This window comes from Vicia villosa, linkage group LG6 (assembly GCF_029867415.1).
Source record: "Vicia villosa cultivar HV-30 ecotype Madison, WI linkage group LG6, Vvil1.0, whole genome shotgun sequence".
NCBI classification, from domain to species: Eukaryota; Viridiplantae; Streptophyta; class Magnoliopsida; order Fabales; family Fabaceae; genus Vicia; species Vicia villosa.
In genome coordinates this window covers 22401171-22421512 of record NC_081185.1, presented here as the reverse complement: position 1 = coordinate 22421512, position 20342 = coordinate 22401171, and the positions used below count along the sequence as shown (strand labels likewise).

The 20342-nt window shown below is 36.4% G+C and overlaps 1 protein-coding gene across 1 annotated transcript in view; it reads left to right on the top strand.

Moving 5' to 3' along the window:
- The window catches only part of LOC131613359 (uncharacterized), a 35806-nt gene extending 17114 nt beyond the window's left edge, over positions 1–18692 (top strand). Inside the window, exon 3 of the mRNA XM_058885033.1 lies at positions 18476–18692. Within this exon, the coding sequence (XP_058741016.1) occupies positions 18476–18692 (217 nt within the window). The remainder of the gene's footprint in view (positions 1–18475) is intronic.
- Positions 18693–20342: the final 1650 nt, after the last annotated feature.

Sequence of the window (20342 nt, the reverse complement as noted above, 5' to 3'; positions counted from 1 at the left end):
CTGTTGGAATGGTACGCGCGCCTCGCATTGAGTTTATAGCCAGGAGTGAAGGTGTTAGAATTCTTAGGATGGTCCTTCAGAGTAATCAATTCGATCTTCAACAGATGTTTTAATGCGTGACATATTGACCATGGTGAATTGACGCCTAGGTACATCTGGTTTTTGTCGTTATTGTAGAACTGGTGTAGAGATCAGAATAACCCCCACGGATTGGTTGCGTTTCATTACGACCTTTCTGGTTGTGCACAACATCAGCTATATGAGGTTCCTCAGGTAAAATGAAATCAATGATCTTGTCATCGATTAAATCTTGAATCCTATGCTTCAATGGTCCACAATCTTCGGTATCATGGCTAACACATCTTGCATTGTATTTATACCCAAGAGCACAATTGGCAGAAACTGAATATGGAGGCAATAGAATCATCACGCTCCGATTGAGCAATTATTGTAGAACCTGAGACAGCGGCATGTGCCACGGAATAAACTTTGTTGCGCGTGTTGATCCTTTTTCTTCTGAGTTAACAAGGTTTTTCAACTCGTCTTGCCCCTTGACCAAGTTCAGAATCAAAACTTAGAATTGAATATTCTGAGCCTGGAGATTTTGACTGATGGCTCGAGATCCATTTATGCTGAAATAAACAGCGAGAGAGAATGGGAAGCCTATTGCGGAAACCTGGTAAGCAATGTTTATGAATGCAGATGCAGTGTTTTAAAGGATCTTTAATAAATTTAGTTAGCAACGTCAGAAAATGATTTGGTCGCCTCTTTGTTTGAAGAACTCTGATTCTTGGAGGTTCTTCTATGGGAATCAAGCTCACCATATCCAGTGGGTCATCGCCTCTGATTCGGGATATCTCCGAATTTGAAGATATATGGCCAAAGGAAAATAAATCCTTTTGCCCCTTGATAGGTGCGGTGTCTTTGTTTTGGAAGACAAATGGCCAGAGGAAAGTAAATCCTCTTGCCCCTATATAGGAATTCCTTCCTTGATAAGAGCACCTGAAACTGTGCGCCCTAAACTCCTAAGATCCTTGTAAGGGTTAGTTAACATGATATGTTATGATGTCATGATGTCATGTACATGTAATGCATTAGGTAAAGCATAAGGTCATAAGGATGAGATGTCCTACAGGCAAATCCTGCAAGGAAATAAAAGGTTAAAGCATAAGGTAATGAGGACGAGATGTCCTACAAGAAAATCCTGCAAGGAAATAGAAAGGTTAGATAACAAACAAGTCACACAAGAGTCCTTAGGTTTAAAGGCTTGCATGAAGTATGACCAGGTAACTACCCTTCCCCAAAGGTACCTCTAAGGATAAGGATGATATCAGCAACGGGTTCTACCAAGTTACTCAGAATTGTCAGCCCCTCCAAAGCACCCTCGAACATGGTACATGCATACCACGCAATGATACTTTGAGAGAGAACCTATCTGAGTTGTAGTATCGGGTAGCGACTATGCCCTTAACATACATCAAGAGTAGTCCCCCCACTACGTTCCTAAAGGCCAAGATGGGTTAAAGGTGACTAAAGGTCCTTAAGCTCCGACTCACCTACAAATATCCACACAAACCTCTCTCATGCAAAAGAGGCATGCAAACACCCATAGAGGCCTAACTTAAGCGTGAACTCTCATATTGACCAATCCCAAGCATACACAAGGGAGGTCGCCATGACTATGCCACTCCTATCTTAAGGTGCACTCGAATCCGGGTATAATATTCATCTTCCATTCAATACCCAAAACAACCTTGAAGAATAAAGCAAACAAGTCAAACAAATTTAAAGTGATCCTAGCTCTAAGGTAACCCCTCTTTTATTCGAAAACATCCCCAGCAGAGTCTCCAGTTGTGTAATACGGTGAACTGACTTTTATAATTGAAAATGTGCGGATAGCAAGAGTCGCCATCGACTTTTATTTTATCCAATTGGAAAGGCAAAAAGAACAGGAAAGACCTTTGAAAGATTTTGAGTTCGGGGGTAGGTTATACAAAGGGAAGGTATAAGGCACCCTTTGCATCCATGGTTATCCATGGGCTCTTAATTGCTTAGCTCACTTGTTTGTTTGAAAAGTTTGAAAGAGTGTCGTGTGTGAATAGTAAAAATATTTCGTTAAGGACTTTAGCTTGTAAATAAGCGTGGCCTTGTTTGAAAGTATTTGAAAAGGAGGTGTGAAAAGCATTTGAATTTGTTTGGAGTTGAGCAAGCAATTAAGAAATACCTACCCTAAGTTTGTCTTTCGTGTTCTTTAAGTCTTTCGTTTGAAAGGATCTATCCATACCATGAGAGGGCAGGAAGTCTTTCAATTGGATGTGCGGGTCATCGAAGGGTCATCGAGAGTATCGTTCGCCATAAGACTATCCCTTGCCATAAAGAGGGCAGGCAGTCTAAGGGAAGGATGTAATAGTATTTTCAGGCAACATGTAAAGACTCCTTAGCATTCGAAGGGACGATCATCATTTATCGAGGCAACATCGAGGGACGAGATCATATTTATCATAGGCAACTCGGAGGGACTTTAATCTTTTATTCCGAGGGACTATGATGATTTTATCGAAGGCAACATGCTAAGGAGTCCCTACGTTCGAAGGGACTTGACTATTTGATCGAGAAGGCAACATGCAACGAGAGGGGTACCCTAAAGGTGGGTGTGTGCAACAATCACGTGAACTGAATTCAAATATTTTATGTTTTAGGGGTGATCTATGTCCGATTTTAATCTTGTCACTCCCTATTTACTAACCACGCAGTTTAAAATGAGCAGAAATTAAAGACGGAAATTAAAGACGGAAATTAAAGCCTACACTATTACAATAAACACCTGCGGGGATGGGGGAATTAAAAGGCAAAAGGAAATAAAAGAAATCAATAATTAGTTTTATCATCTTGATCTTGAACCTTGATCTTCCTCGGACCCTTGATCAACTCTACAAATTAAGAGGAAAATAAATAAGGGTGAGTGCGTTACAAGTTCAACAAATCCTATTTTACCTAAAAAGGGAAAAATAAAAACTAAAATGATTTTTAAACCAAAAGGAGGTTAGACACTTAGCTTTTCGAATGGCATGGCGCGTGGCTGAAGAACCCCCTGATGGAAAACCTTGAAAAAAAACTGCACAGAAAAAAAGATTTTCAGCGTAGGAAGGATTCTCGTAAACCCTGAATAGGGCACAAGTTAACGATAGTTAATAGAATAAATACAGCAAAACCTTATGGTTTAGTAAGAAAACAACAGTTCCCCAAACCTTATGGTTTAGTAAGAAAACTTATTGTGACCTAAATAAAGTTTGAAGATATAAAGTTAAAGACCTAAAATTAAATAGTGGTTAAAATTAACAAATCTAGAATTTAGATTAATTAACCTAAAAATAAATTAGTTATTTTAATTAATTAAATAAAACCTAATTTCTAATTATTTAACTAAATATTAAACCTAAATCATTTAAAAGTAAAATTATTTATCCAAGTAACCTACTAATATCTAACTAACCTAATTAATTAATCCTAGTTTTAATTCTTAAGTGGTGAATTTGGTTTAAAAATAAGTTAAATAAATAATAACAATAAAGCTGAAAAGAAGAAAAGGAAAAAAAACATAGCTGGGGGCGTCTGATTCAGTGTGGTGTGCTTATTGAGGCGTACGGTGGAGTAGCATCCCAGGGCCTTTGGATCTGGCTTGCTGTAGATCTGATGGCTGGATACGAAGGTGCGCCGTGGGCACATGAAAGGAACAATGCGCTGGATTCTTCAGAGAAAAGCCTTGAAAAATTATATGCGTGGGATGTGGTTCGAACCCTCGCCCTTGTGGTTAGATGAAACTATCACGTTTGCCAATGGACCAATGAACGTTAGCTGTTAGATAAATCATTCAATAATAATAAATATAAAATAAGCTGCATATGTCAAACTTTTTTTAAAATATTCAAACGTGGGCCCTTGTGTCGCTGGGTGAACCAATAGCGCAGAGAGAGAGAAAGGCTAAGAATGTTGACTGCCCATTCACGGCCTCACACGCGAGGAGAGAGGAAACAAGTTTTTGACCCGCCAGCAAGAATGCGCCACGCGTTTGGTCTTTTGTTCAACATCACTATTCATCATCTTCTTTAAGATTACCTGCGGAAATAGCTTTGGAATCTCCTGCGATTTTTCATGCGATTTTTACTACAAGTCTCCATGGTTATTCCTGCCAACTTGGAACCTGCGTAATACCTCAAATAAATATTAAAGAATGACCCTATTCCCCCAAATCAAACCTTCTGAGTCCATTGGTGATGTTGTTTTTGGCTAACAATGCTCGTAACACTGAGAACGGAGGCATCACGTGTTAATGCCCTAGCAATGGCAACACGTGATTTGGACATTATCGGCCCCTCAAGCTGGTCTGAACCTGTCTTATAAAGTCTCAGGAACATATTAGCGATGTTAGTTTCAGTTAAAACGCAATAGAACAAGAGTAGTTATGATTAAAAAAACGTGAAAACTGAGTTTACATTTGGCGCTGTTCCAGGTGAGTTTGGCCGTGAAATTCGATCCAACCTCACTCTACTATATCTCAGGAACAAGTTTGGACGTTGATTGGATCCTCATGCTGGCCGCAGAGTGAAGTACGAGATTGTAAGTTTGTTAGATTTTTTCACGTGGAAAACCCTAATGGACTCCTTCCTTCTTTTTTTCCTTAGGCTGAGTATTAAGAACAATATATATAAGGGTGAGATTAGGGTTAGAATATGGCTTCATTGGTAGAAGAAAGGTTCAAAAAGATTTTATTCAATTTGTATGAAATTTTTCTTATTTTGAATTCCAATTCTATTTTTGTGCCTTTATTCTCACGTGTTTAATGCCCTTAAGATTGATTGAAATAAAAATCACAATACTTGGAAATTTAATCATGCAATCCTTTTTCTATTAAATTATAATTTTCTTTGATTTAATTTTGAATAATTTCAAAAATAAATAAAACAAAATCATAAAATAAATGGGAAATTGATTCATGAGCCCCCAAGATAATTTAAGATTGATAAAAAAAATTAGAAAATATTCCCATCCTTATTTATCATTTAATTATGATCATATTTGATTTCATTTGAATTTAAGTGATTTAATTCAAATAAAAATGAAATAAAAATAAAAAATAAAGGACAATTGGTAAATGGGCCTATTTTGTGCTTAGTATCACGTGGAGAGTTCAAAATCTAAGGCCCAATGCTCAAAAGTAACCAATTCCTCTTTTAGGTTTTCATGCATTTCCTTAAAATCGCCCAACTTGCGCAAGCCATATCTCCTTCAAATTTTATCATATGGAAGTGTTCTAGGACTTTTTGGAAAGCTTAAAGAGTCCTCTACATGATGCTTTTGGTTTCATCTCAATTGATTCTACCATGCTCAAGTTATGAGCTTTGAGAAAAAAACGACTTTTTTGCGATCCTTTAGAAGGACCTGTAATGTTTTGGCTCGTATCTCTCAAATGAAGCGTCGTTGGACTTGGTATGTGAGAGACAAAAATGTAGAGAATCCAATTTCCTTCAAAATGAGCTTTGCTTGGGAAATTTCTGATATTCCATGTGAAAGTTATGGCTGGTCAAAGTTCAGTTGACTTTTTCCTTAAAAACCCTAATTTAGAAACTCAGGTTCTTGATGATTCTGGAGCTTTTCTTGATGAATCATGATCAATCCTTGATCAAATGATGAATGATACTCCATAATGAGGATGTTGACCAAAAATCAGAAGTTTTGACTGTATTTTGTCCATAGTTTGACATTTAGGTCAACCAGTCGATTATTGATCGTTTAAGCAGTTGACTGGGTAATCTTTTGAATCAGGGCTTGAAACTTGGACTGAGGGTTATTTGAATCATATGAGAGGCTATGGAGTCCATTGGAGGTATCAGAACCTGACTTTACTTGGAGAGAGACAAAACCCTAGTTCAGGGATTCATTGTTTAGGAGAGTATGCTTTGACTTAGATCTTGAGCTTCTGGTATTTAAATGAGGTTGAGTATAAAAATGTGGTGGGCAAATTTTGGGGTATGACAGGTTGAAAGACCAAATCTACCAAAATAGATGATTGATTTTGATGAAGTTTGACCTAATTCATGATACGATTTGGATTGTTCTCTCTTGTTTTGTCTTACCTTATCTCTCCATCTCCATCTTCTTTTGTTTCTTTATTTATTTTTTGGATCAATTATATGAAGACGTATTCATCTTATTCAATTAGATTTGGATTAGTACTTGATGAAAATTTATCATTTTAAATCTACTTTAAGGTGATAATGAGATTACTTTGAGTACTTTGGATTGATGATAAGTTTTTCCTAAGATCCTAAGAAGGACTTGATTAACGTACTGATCTCATCTCCTTGACTTTGTCTTGCTCCCCCATGTTTGTTTTTTTGTATTACAAGTTTTAGGAGAATGACTTTGTGTCATTTCTCTAACTTGTTTTGGTACATAAATTTTATTAACCGGCCTCATAGATGCTAGTTCTATTTAAGTACATCTATAATTGCTTAACATAACGTTAAATTGTTGCAAAATAGTTAATTAATCGTCACCACTAACACTAACCATATTATTGTACTAACTTTACTTTAATACACTTTATTTTTTTGTCTTTAATTCTTGAAATTTACGTTTAGCATTACATTTTATACTATTTATTTATGGTGATGTTTATGTTTATGCTTATTTTCCTTTTGTCCATTTGGACATTTTATTTTTTTTAAAACATTAATAAGGAAGAAAATCCAAAAAATACTTAATGGAGACTTGGACTATTTGTTACTATCCCTTGCTTGAGAAATCAAACTTTTGGACTTAGGATAGATCCTTATCTTGTTGTTTTCATCTTACACCTATGATTTCATCTGGTTCATTGTACTTGAGATTTTGGGATTCCTCGATGGTCTTTGGTTATTTGTCTGTTTGTTTTCATATGATGCATGTTTATGTTGTCTCATACTTTAAAGCAAATCCTATGAAGAAAGTTTATTTGATATAAGTTCATCTGATACAAAGTTCATATGATACATTATGATCCATCTGAAGTACTTTGGCTTGGCTTGACTTGTTGTTTAATCCTATATGATACTTGGCTTGGTTTATCTAATTGTTTGGTTATCTGATACTTGTGGGCTTAATCTAAAGGAAAGGAATTCTTATGTTGACTTCATGTAAAGTGTTTGCTTATTTGTTAGTTAAATCTTTCTTGTCCTTAACTTTTACTTTGTGCTTTATGATATTCCCCTCATATCTTGCCCATCTTCTTCAATTTTCAAAAGCTTATCCCTTTTTCAAAATCTTATTGTTTTCAAACTTGAAACCTTTCGTATTACACTTTGAAATTTCCAAATGATCGTCAAATATTTTCCTGAATAAATTCTAATACATCTTAAGCATATCAAACCATTTCAAAAAGATTAAAAAGAATCAAACTCATTTAAACGTTTTGTGCCTTTTGTGTTAGAACAAGAATTGTCCTGATCAATATTTTGTGTTTTGGTGATAACATTATATATGAATTTTGTATAATATAATGTGGTACTCTAATCCTTTGCATTTTCCATTTCAGGAAATATATAAAGAGTATGCACAAATCAGCGCTCAGAAGCAACAGACTCAGAAGCAAGCCACTAATAACATCTGATCAGATGGAGATGTCTACCTGATCGACTTTGTCTTTCAGATGAAGATTGTCCTACTTATTTTCTGGCATCACGTCCAGATCAGTTTAAAGGCATTCTTTACCCGGTGTACATAGTTCGGAAGAAATATGGTTCATATCCTGATTTCCAGATCAGTTTTGAAGGAACCGCCTCCGGATCCCCATGGTCTAACGAAGGAGCTAGCAGCTAATTCCCATATTAGTAGGAATATCTACCTAATGATTTAATTGCATCAGAAGAGATGTCTGCCTTGATTCCCAGATCATGATTCCTAGATCAGAGATACTTATTACCCGTTGATGTTTGAATTAACTGATGTATATCCCTTGATTCCCAGATCGACCTAAGACATCTGTCCCGATGAAAGTTCGGAGACATCTTCTACGCCTGATGCTCAGATCAGTCGAGATGTTCCATATCTTGATAACCATAACATTTGAAGTGTTTCCCCTGTATGTGGGTGTCCGTTCCTTCTTATCATAAGTCCGATCTATTTAATTATCCAGGTCAATTGAAATTTGTTCTCCCTACTTGTGGGGTGTAACATTCTTTGTTATTGAAAGATGGAATCTTCTATTGATCAAGAGCGCAAATTTTGGAGTTCATTCTCGTATTCAACCTCCTTCCACCTCGACGGTTTGAAACTTTTATTTCTCGCTCGTCAAGTTCAAGAAGTTTGAATATGGGCAGCTGTTGCACCCCAAAATTTTCCCTCTTTATCTGTGCCCTAAATTATAAATGACGTTTATTTCGTCATTCAAAAATTAAAGAAAATTATTGAAGTGTTCAAGTAGTTTTGAGAAAATGCGTTACAAAAATCTGTTATACAGTGAACAGTAAAAAAAATAGTAACTCTCGTCTAGAAGCTGATATGTGTTTGCCATTCTCTATATCTTTCCTGTTCGGGCCGAGAGCAAATTCATAAAGGAAAGTGATGAAAAGAATTTGTTTCCGATATTTTGAGTTTAATGCACTACAGTTTCCTGGACGCTTAAAAATTCATATCTCATGATCCGCTTGTCTGATTTGCTCGAAATTTTAACTGCAGCTTCGTGCTATTATCCCCGAAATTTCGTATATTTGGCTCGTCGGCCAACTATGCACCAAAAATGCCCAGCATTTTGAAGATCATCATGATTTTACAAGGAAGAGTGTTTTCGGGTATGTCGCACAAAGTTTGAAAATTCATAATTTCTTCAATTTTTATCGTATGTAGTCCATTTCGGTGAGAATGGAGTTTTATTGAGTTCTTTGAGCGGTACTCATAAAATTCTGCACATTTGCATCAGATGAACTGATAAAAATTCTTGTTGCTCAGACGCGTATAAATTTTTCACCGTTTATCATCTGACGATGATTCTCACTGCTACAAGTCACAAATTTAGTCATCTATGAAGTGGCGTTAGTCCCGTTCCCGATTTTTTCGCCAATTCGCGTTTCCCGGAAAAAGCTCAAAAATAATAATGTTATGGGAATTTTTGAAATTTCACTAGTCACACTATATAAACCATTTCCCTCTTTTCCCTCTTAACTTTAATTCTCCCAAAATTCTCAAAAACACACTCTCTTAATTCTCTCTCAATTCTAAACCACAAATATCATAATACTTTCATCAACCTTCTTGAATATTCATTGATCTTCATCGAATTCAAGAACAATAATCATCGAAGATCAAGATCTCGAGTTCGCATCTCCTTCTATTGCTAGAATATCGCGCGCCTCTCTTCCTCTCTCCTTCGGATTCGCAACTTTGACTTTGTTTCGTGTTCGCGTTTGCATTCATGTTCGTGTTCGCGCTTCGGGTTGAATTTTCATTCAGTAAGCCTTCGGATCTTGAATTAAATGCTTAATTGTTGATCTTCATGTGAATATAAATATAGATGCATTGTTTGTTGTTGATAAGTGATGATTGATGATGGTTGATCGGTAGATCCACTTGTTATTGATTGAATTGGTGGTGATCATGCGAATTTTTAGTAGATCTAATGGCTTTTTGTTCATAATTGATGATTGTTGATGATTGATCATTACTCTTATGCCTTAGATATTTGAATTGGTGATGATTTTATGTGCATAATTAATTGGATACATTGTTGTGTGCCTTAAATGTTTGTGTTAATGCTTGCATGAACTTATGAATTGATAATTGATGTTGATAGTATGCAATGCATGAGAATTGGGGCTTAATTGTGGTTGTTTGATGTTCTTAATGTTGTGCAAATTGGGACAAATTTTTGCATGACTACATCTCTTGATGGATGCATAATTGGTTACATTATTTCATGTAACCGGTTACATGTCTTTTTTTTAAAATATTTTTTAACTTCATTTTGTTGTATCTCTCGCACCGTTTTGAGTTTTCATGCGAATAAATAGTGCTTTTCGAGTATAGCGATACCCCGGGAGCCATTAGTGATGTTTAAATTTGGTTTCGGTCGATATTTTATCGGTTTCCTTTGCCTTTCCCTTATCATTCGTTTATCATTCGAAATAGCGCAATTCCAATTGCAATATGTTGTTATCTCTAACTTGTGTGTTAGTATGCAAGGAATTTCGAAAGGCGATTACCTATAGATGCTTATCTCATTTGTGTTTCCCTTTATTTGCGGGACACAAATTCATTCCTTTGTGTCGTGTTCTCATCTTGGAGACACGTCTTTTACTTTATACCTGTTTGTCTGGATTGCTTGTTCCTCTTGCATGTGGATTGTGATTTTGCTCGATGCATGCGTTGACGCGTGATTTATTTTCATGACGTTGTAATACGGTGAACTAACTTTTATAATCAAAATGTCGCGGTAAGCAAGAGTCGCCACCGACTTTTATTTTATCCAAATATCGGAAAGGCTAAAAGAACAGGAAAATACCTTTTAAAAATATTTTGAGTTCGGGGGGTAATTATGCAAAGGGAAGGTGTAAGGAACCCTTTGCATCCATAGTTTTCCATGGGCTCTTAATTGCTTTGCTCTTTGTTATTTTTAGAAAAGTAGATGAAAAAGATAGGGATTTTAGCTCGTAAATGAGCGTAGCCCTTTTGATGAATTATGAGAAAGAATATGAAAATTATTTTTAGAGCAAGGCAAAGCAATCAAGGGCAATTACCTTATAAGGAGTTCTGTTAGCCTTTCAGGGTGAAAGGATCTATCCTTGCCATAAGTGGGCAGGAAGCCTTTCATTTGGAGGTTGAAGGGTCATCGAGAGTTTGTTCACCATAAGACTGTCCCACGCCATAGAGAGGCAGGTAGTCTAAGGGAAGAACCAGAATAGCCTTTTCGTAGGCAACCAAAGGATACCTCAGCCTTTTCGTAGGCAACTTCCGAGGGTCGAGATCATGTGTATCGAAGGCAGCATCATTAGGGACCATGATCTTAATCGAGGCAACATGGCTGAGGTATCCTCGTATTTGAGGGACATGGCTATTCTGCAAAGAAACACAAGGCAACAAGGCAACAGGCAACAGGCAACAGAGAGGTTACCCAAAAGCGTGCGTGTGTGCACCAATCACGTGATCATATTCAATTATATTATCTTATAGTTAGGTGATTCTAATTCAGTTCAGAGTTACACTCCCTAAAATTACTAACCACAGCAATATAGACAATATAATTAAAGCAATACGGGGAAGGGAAATTGTAACCAGCGGAGGAGAGGGGAATTGAAACCAGCGGGATCAAAGCAAAATGGGTTTGAAACAAGTAATAATATAATTGAGGTTAGGGTTTAGGGTTACCGATTCTCGACGCTTTGGAATTTGACAAACCCTGAAAAGGTGGGAAAAATATATAAAGCAAAATAGGGTGAGTGCATTATCAGTTCGGAGGCAAACCTAGCTAACCCTAAAAATAAAAAGATAAAGAAATTTAAAATAAATAGATAAATAAATAGGTACTTAGCTTCGAATTTGATCTGATATGGTTGACAGTCGGAGGAAGCCTTAGGGTTAGCCCTGAAAATTTGGCAAAAATAAATAAAAGGCGTGAGTGCAAAAGAGTCCATTGACTTTTGAGGTTTTTAGCCCTAATAACAAATTTAGAATGCAAATAATATTTAAAGGAAAATAAAATCAGAACTTAGCTTCGTAAAGGGCGTGGCGCGTGATCGGAAGATGTCTGATAATCAACCCTGAGAAGGACACAGAAAAAATAACATTTTTAGTGTAGGGCTAATTCTCGTAAACCCAGATTAAGGCGTAAATTGAGTAAAATAATGTAAACGATTTAATTAATTATTGGTTTTCAACCTAATTAATTAAATCGGTGAAAACAAAATTTCGATTAAATTACTTACTCCTAATATGTATTTTTTATCAATCAATAAAACATTTATAATTAATTAAACAAATTAAATAATTTGAATAAATTTAAATCAAATAAAACCATTAATTAAAATATATTTATTTTTAATACATTTTATTTTTATGGGAGAAAAAAAGAAATAAGGATGAATTCTTGTAAAAAAAAAAGTATTTCAAAGAAATATAAAAAAACCATATATAAGTAAAATAAATAAACAAAAAAAAAACATTAAGTTATATAATTAGAAAGAAATAAAATTTGAAAACTTAACTAATGATTCTGTGTGGTGAGGCTGGTGAGGCCTATGGTGGACTGGCATTTTCAGGGCGCTGGATCTGTCTGACAAAAGGGTCCGACGATGGAGATATGAGGGCGTATCACAGATGCATATGCGACGCCTGCATAGGATCCGTTGAAGCAGAACATTGAAAAATAAACAAAATGCGTGGGGTGAGGACCGACCCCAATCCCTAACGCACAAAGGCCTTACGCACCCCCCTTTTACCACTGAGCCAAGTTGCTTTTGTTGATAATAACATGGGACGGGATTTACATAAGCAATCAGAGATGTCCAAAATTTTTAAAAAAAAATACAAAATCACGTGCCCAGTTACAATCATCATCTTCATCGTGCTACTGAACATAAACCAAACTTTTGGCTACGGTTCTTGCTATGTAGCCATAAGCTCTCATCGTCCCAACCTGCAAATCAACATCAATAAACACACAAAAATATTCCAGACTAACTATAAGGAACCTCGTGGACCCGTTGAACTCATCAATTCGACCCGAAATCGTTTCTAATTGAAATCCCTTTTTAGAGCAACCGACAACCTAACAATGGTGTTTCGTGGTCCCTGCATCAAACCTTAAAACAAATAACCCAGGAACAATCTATATATCTATGCGAGTAATAATATGGCTTTAAAACATATAGATGATGCGTGAATCACAGTGATTGAAACGAAAGGAAATTTGGCAAACCGTGGTGGTGAGGCACGCGATTCGATCCGCTTCACGCTAGTATACGTATTGGAGCATCTTCCTGGGACTTGTGTGGATCTTAATTGACCTCTCAAATTCCTTGAATTGGACTTGTCACTGTAAATTCGTATCTCCCTTTTTCTGGTTTTTAAGAGCTTGGATAGGGTCTCTTGCGGCCAACAAAAACCTCTCCCCCGAACTTCTATTATCCTTCCATATATATGTCATTCAATAGGTTTACAAACTGAAAAATCAATCTCTCAAATTATCTTGGAAATATTTTATTTTCTAATCTCATGAAGATTGTCAATTTGTGACCAAGATTCACACGGCTTGCCCACTATTTTGGACAACCAATATTACTCCAATTCAAATCCATATCTTTTCTTCTTTTTTTTTTCATGATTTTTCTTTAATCAGTAATAATTTCTAATAACTAAGTATATAATAATACTAAACATAATTCTAATAATAACCTAATAAGAATAATTTTAATAATAGTGACAAAATGTTATAATTTAGATCTAATCTACTATAAACTTTACTAAAATAATAAAATATGATGATAGCTAAAAAAAAAAAAACTAATATTAATACTAATGAATCTAATATATTTATAAAAAGTGAAAAAATAAAAATAAATAATAATAATAAAAGGATAAAAAATTGAGGGAGGTGAGATTCAAACCCGGGACATTGTACCAGCAAGCATTACATTCTTACCAAATGTACCATTTCACTCATTTGAAATAAAGTGATATTGGTAAATATAAGAGGGCAAATTTTGGGGTATGACAGTTGCCCCTATTCAATTTTCTTAAACCTGAAGATGTAGAGCGGTTGTGTACCAGTCGGTATCTGAAGGTGAAAGATGATTGAACACTAGAATACTAAGAAATTTGCCCTAGCTGAAATAGGGACTTTTTTCGGAGATGGGCTCGAATATGCCCTTCATGCCCTGAGAGAAGGTTTATTGAGGATGGGCTTGCCAATGCCATCCGACTTGATATACTTGAGAGTCAGAATACGTTGTACGTTAGTCTGTATCTGAAGGATATAATTAGGAGGAGTTGTACGTTAGACTGAATCCACGGTATTGAGAAGTAATTGTTGGAGATGATAGAATTAGATCTTTGAATGTCGATCGTGTCAGCACCGTTCGTAGTAACTGAATTAGATCTTGGGTTGTTTCTAAATTGTGTCTTGAATGAGTGTCAAAAGATGAGAGTTGTAAGAATGTTTCAAAAGTCTGGGGGTCAAGCTTCCAGAATGTGCGTCTGATTGGAATTTTCAGAATGTCCGGGGTTCGAGCTTCCGGAATGCATATCTGATAAGAATGTTTCAGAAGTCTGGGGGTCATGCTCCCAGAATGTGCATCTGATTGGAAATTTCAGAATGTCCGGGGTTCGAGCTTCCGGAATGTATATCTAATAAGAATGTTTCAGAAGTCTGGGGGTCATGCTTCCAGGATGTGCATCTGATTGGAAATTTCAGAATGTCTGGGGTTCGGACTTCCGGAATGTATATCTGATAAGAATGTTTCAGAAGTCTGGGGGTCATGCTTCCAGGATGTGCATCTGATTGGAAATTTCAGAATGTCCGGGGTTCGGACTTCCGGAATGTATATCTGATAAGAATGTTTCGTTGATGATATTCGTCTGCTTGGGAACTTACCTGAAAGACAAAGTTAGCAGCATGCAATGCCATGATGCATGTATTTATGTGACGAGTCTCTCAAAATAAATGAGAAACTTGTATGTTATGTATGAATTTATTATGAGGTAATGTGCGCGATGTATGAATATATGATGTATGACTTATGCTATTTATAGTTTTTTCGAGAAAATAAATCCCTGTATCATAGTGATTTTGATGTTTGATCTTGTCTTGGAAATGCTCAGCTGGGAATTTATGATTCTTGCTTGGGGATGCTTAGTAAATTGATGTACCCTGATTGGGGATGAAAGATATTAGTAAGCCATGTTGGAGAAGAGAAAAGTGTTGGAGAAACGGTGGTGTTGAAGATGTAAACTCTGTTGGGGAGCCATGTCTTTGAAGGTATCTTCTTAGTTATTACTCTGTGGGGATATGATCTTGCGAAATCAGCTTTGTGGGAAGACGTGGATGTCTTGCACGTTGCCCCCAATATTATAGTACCTACCATTCCTGGATTTAATTAGGACACGCCGCTGAATATTGACCAAGATGTCAAACTGGACTTGCATAGATTTGCCCCAGTTAGTAGGAACTTTGGAAAGATTCGCCTCGCGAGGATTTTATGAGATGTGAACTATGGGCAACATGCACCTGGTAATCATAATCTTAGGACGACGCCCCTGACTGTTTTTTGCTTTTGAGAGATTCTCGGGATCTTGACTTGATTGCCCCAGAGTGACTGGATAGATTGCGTCATGCCCCTTGTATACGTAGGAGACATTGCTTCTTGGAGTAATATTGTCTGTCGGGATAACTTTCAGTCATTAGTTGTACCCTGTGCAAATTCTTTCTGTTGCTATCATTTGAAATTATGTAGCAGAATTTGTTTAATAATGAATTCATAAGATGCAATGCATACGTATGTCATTTGGCAAGTGGTGATAAATATCATTTGGCAAAAATTAGAGAAGAGTTACATGGGAAAATGCCCGTTGAGTTTGTTGATGTTTTAATTTTGAAATTTTAAATTTTAATAAGAGCTAAAAGTTTTTTTTTAAAAAAATTTGTGTCAATATTTTAAGGGCTAAATATGTTTTTAGTCCTCCTAAATATATCATATTTTAATTTTAGCCTCTTAAAATATTTTCTTCAAAGAACGGTCCTACTAAAATTTTCATCTACACTTTTAACCACGATTTTAACGTTCGAATTAATAACGATTTTAGTGACTGTTTTAGCAAGAGGGATCAAAAGTCTAGATGAAAATTTTTAGGAAGATCATTCTTTAAAGGAAATATCTTGAAGGACTAAAAGTGAAATATGAGATATTTATGAGAATCACATACATATTTTAACCATGTTTAAATAATGCATTTAAAAATTAAAATAATAACAAAATATTACTATTAATAGTAATTTATTATTTCTATTATTTAGAATATTTAAAATTAGTATTTTAGTATGTTGCCTATGTGTCTCTAGTTTTTAGTGTATAAATAGACTAGTAGTAGTTGTCATTTAAAATCTAATAATTTTTTCTTACACTTTTGCAGCTGTTGTCGCAACCGGCCAAAAATACTAGAACGTTTGCACATTCGAAATACAGAGCCGCCACCAAATTTTATTTATTTCAAAAGTAAAGGAGAAATATCGATAAAACCCACAAAAGAAAGATAAGACGGCCTTCGCAACCATGAACGGGTTCAGGACTCAGTTATGCGAGGGGAAGATATTAGCACCCCTCACATCCATCGTACTCGATAGGAACCATTTAGTTAATCTTCTGATCGATTGTTAGCTTGATGTTTACTTGCGTTCTAATTATTATGTGGGAAAAGAAAAACAAAAGATTTTTGGATTATTGATATTATGCTCGCCAAGACATTTGAATCTCGTGTCTATATATCTTCATCGAAGAATAACAGCGATTGTAGTTCGGAGGAACTGCGAATTTGTTGGTTGATTTTATTTATGAAAACAAGGGTCTAATTGCACTTGGGCGGAAAGACGAGTTTTTGAATTGGGTGCTTTCACTTGGGAAAGATTTGTGCTTGGGCAAAGAAAGTTAAATGGAATTCAAGCATTCAAACAAAAGCTTAACGACCATCGCCTAAATGCTTTAAAGATAAATTTGCACAAGTACGTACAAACCCCTCACGGGTGATGAAAGACATTCGCACATGGGCGAGAAAATGAATGATTGAAACGACCCGAGTTTTGAGAAGTCTTTAAATGGAATTCAAGCATTCAAACAAAGGTTTAACGGAGAATGCAATCTAAGTTACGCAAAAGGGGTAAATTCAAATAATAATGCAAACATGTTTTTTTACATTTCATCTTAAGCTTCACAATAAATTCAAATCCTAAGTAAGTCAATTATTTATGGCTCACTCGAAATCCAAACTTAAGGAAAATATGAGTGTAATGCAATTGATTTTAATATTCTTTTTTTTTTTTAAAGTTAGATGCATATGATAAATAAATGTGATAAATGAAGAAGTTGGATAAGATGAAATGAAATGGTCTTTTGACTTATGCATGAATATGGAATGATGAATGAATATTCTAATGAAATGATTAAGGAATAAAAACCAAGACATATGTCGCTTAGATGGTTTTAAATGATTAAGTTCAGATAACATGAGAAAAAACTCGGGGCAAAATTTAGGGTATGACAGCTGTCATTGAAGAATAGTAAATATTATTCATTTTGCTTCCATCACCTTTTGCACTAACAATTGGTATCTAGAGCTCCGGTTCAGATCCATAGAGAAACACGAGTGAAACAGTAAGGCGTTGTGTGATTGATTTTTTGTTCTTGTATTCGTGTTGAATCTTGAACAAAATCAGAATATAATCAGATTTTCTGATCTGCGGGATTGGGAAACACTGTGTTTGGTGAGATCTGAGTGACTTGCACAAAGTTGAGGATGAACGAAAATAGTAGTCTAAGTACCAAACTTCCAATGTTCGATGGTAAGAACTGGAATCATTGGATGATTCAGATGCGTGTGTTGTGTAATACTACAGACTGCTTTCAGATGATCGACTGACCCCACAAACCAACACGAGTCTTTTCAACATGCTTTGAATTCACTTGCATGCTTTCTAAGAAACTTCCCAGAAGGTCACCCATCCTAATATTGCTCGAAGTCAAGCACGCTTAACTGTGGAGTTCTTATGGAACGAGCTACCGAAAAGAAGATGCATCTTGTTTTCGGTATCCCGTTCTATAAGAACTTCTTAGTTAAGCGTGCTTGACTTATAGCAATTATGGGATGGATGACCTTCTGGGAAGTTTCCCGTAAAGTGTGCGAGTGAGGCCAAAACATGCTGAAAAGACACGTGTTAGTTTGTGGGGTCATTCGATAATCCCAAAAGACAGTCTGGGGCGTTACAAATGGTATCAGAGCCAGACCTCTCCCAATACGATGTAACTCGAGGACGAACCATGCGGAAACTGGTGGGCATGTAACACCCGAGGCCAAAGAAGGCGAGGGGTGGTTACACCGTATGTAACACCTGAGACCGAATATAGCAAGGAGTGGTCGCCACATCGGAATGAGAGGAATCCTGAGGCCGTGCATGTATGGGACTACATGGTTGAAGGAAATCTTATAAGGATTGATGGGTACTACCTATACCAACAAGATGCATATTCTTTTCGGTAGCCCGTTCCATAAAAACTTCACAGGTAAGCATGCTTGACTTGGAGAAATTCTGGGATGGGCGACCTTCTGGGAAGTTTCCAAGAAAACGTGTGAGTGAGGTCAAAGCATGTTGAAAAGATGTGTGTTGGTTTGTGGGGTCAGTCGAATATTTTCCGTAGCCCGTTTTATAAGAACTACATAATTAAGTGTTCTTGACTTGTAGTAATTATGGGATGGGTGACCTTCTGGGAAGTTTTCCGGAAAGTGTGCGAGTGAGGCCAAAGTATGCTGAAAAAACCCGTGTTGGTTTGTGGGGTCAGTTGATAATCCCAAAAACTAGTCTGGGGTGTTACATGTTGTTTGGAGCTCAATATGTTCTTGATCTCGTCAATGATGGTTATGTCTCATTTGTAGTTCCAGAAGATGCAACTGAGGCATAGAGAAATGCTCAGCGTGACCTAAGGAAAAAATATTAGAAGGCGTTGTTCTACATTTATCAGTGTGTAGAGGTGAACATGTTTGAGAAAATTATTGATTCTATGACGGCGAAGGTTGCGTGGGATAATCATGACTCTGAAGGTGGACCCTCTGAAGGAGGAGCTTCTGAAGGTAGTCCAGCCTCTGACGTTGGTCATGATTCTGAAGTTGGGAATTTTGAAGAAAGAGCTTCTGAAAGGCGATCCAATTTTTAAAGGTGGTAAAGCATCTGATATTGTTTAGAGGCCACAAAGAATCAGAAAAATACCAAGAAGGTTTGTAGGGTTTGATATGTTGCAGGATACTGATGTAGACTCTGAAGGAGAAGTTGTCCAGTGTGCCATGTTAGTAAACTCTGAACCCTTGGTTTTTGAAGAAGCTCTCAAGAAGAAAGTGTGGCTAAATGCCATGAAAGAAGAACTTGAGGCTATCGAAAGAAACAAGTCATGGAAGTTGACTAAGCTTCCAGACAAGAAGAAAGCCATCAGCTTCATATGGGTTTTCAAGATAAAGCTTAAGCCAGATGGATCAATTGGAAAGCATAAAGCAAGGCTAGTTCCTAGAGGTTTTCTTCAGAAACCCGGGCTAGATTACTTTGAGGTGTTTGCGCCTGTAGCTAGACATGAAACAATCAGACTCGTGATTGCTTTAGCTGCAAATAGGAAATGGCCTCTAATGCCTTTAGACGTGAAGTCTGCATTTCTAAACGGGTCGTTACAAGAGGTATACGTGTCACAACATCTTGGATTAGTGAAAAATAATCACAAAGGGATGGTGTACAAGTTACATAAAGTCCTGTATGGAATAAAGCTAGCGCCCAAAGCTTAGAACTTGAAGATTGATTCATTTTTCAAGAAGAAGGGGTTTCAGAAATGTGAGATGGAATATATATTTTATGTACAACATTTTAAAGGCAATATGATTCTAGTGTGTCTCTATGTTGATGACATATTACTGATAGGTAGCTGTTATGAAAAGGTAGTCAAGTTCAAGAAGAATCTGATGAATGAGTTTGAAATGACTGACCTAGGAAATCTGATATACTTTCTAGGGATGAAGGCATTGTACTCGGAGAAGGGTATAATTTTGCATTAGTTGAAGTATGAACTTAAGCTTCCGAAGAGATTTAAGCTACAAAATTGTAAGGCTGCTATCACTCAATCAGAAACCAATTATAAGTTGAATTCTGACTATGATGGTGAGGATGTGGATGCTACAACCTTCAAACCGTTGGTTGGTTCTCTAAGGTATTTGTACAATACGAGACTTGATATTTGCTATGCAGTTGGGATGGTTATTAGGTTCATGAGTAAACTTAAGTGGTCCCATTACCAAACTGTTGTCAGGATTCTGAGGTATATGAAGGGAACTCAAAAGTGTGGAGTACTATTCCCTTCTGGAAGAAAGACAAATTCAGAGTTGATGAGTTACTCTGATTCTGATTGGTGTGAAGATACTTGTTTAAGGTTCTGGGAGGATCTGAAGATCAAAGTATATAAGCCTCTGAAGCTGATGATTGATAACAAGTTTGCAATCAATCTTGCTAAGAATCCAGTAATACACGGGAGAAGCAAGCATATTGAGACAAAGTATCATTTTATTAGAAGTCAAGT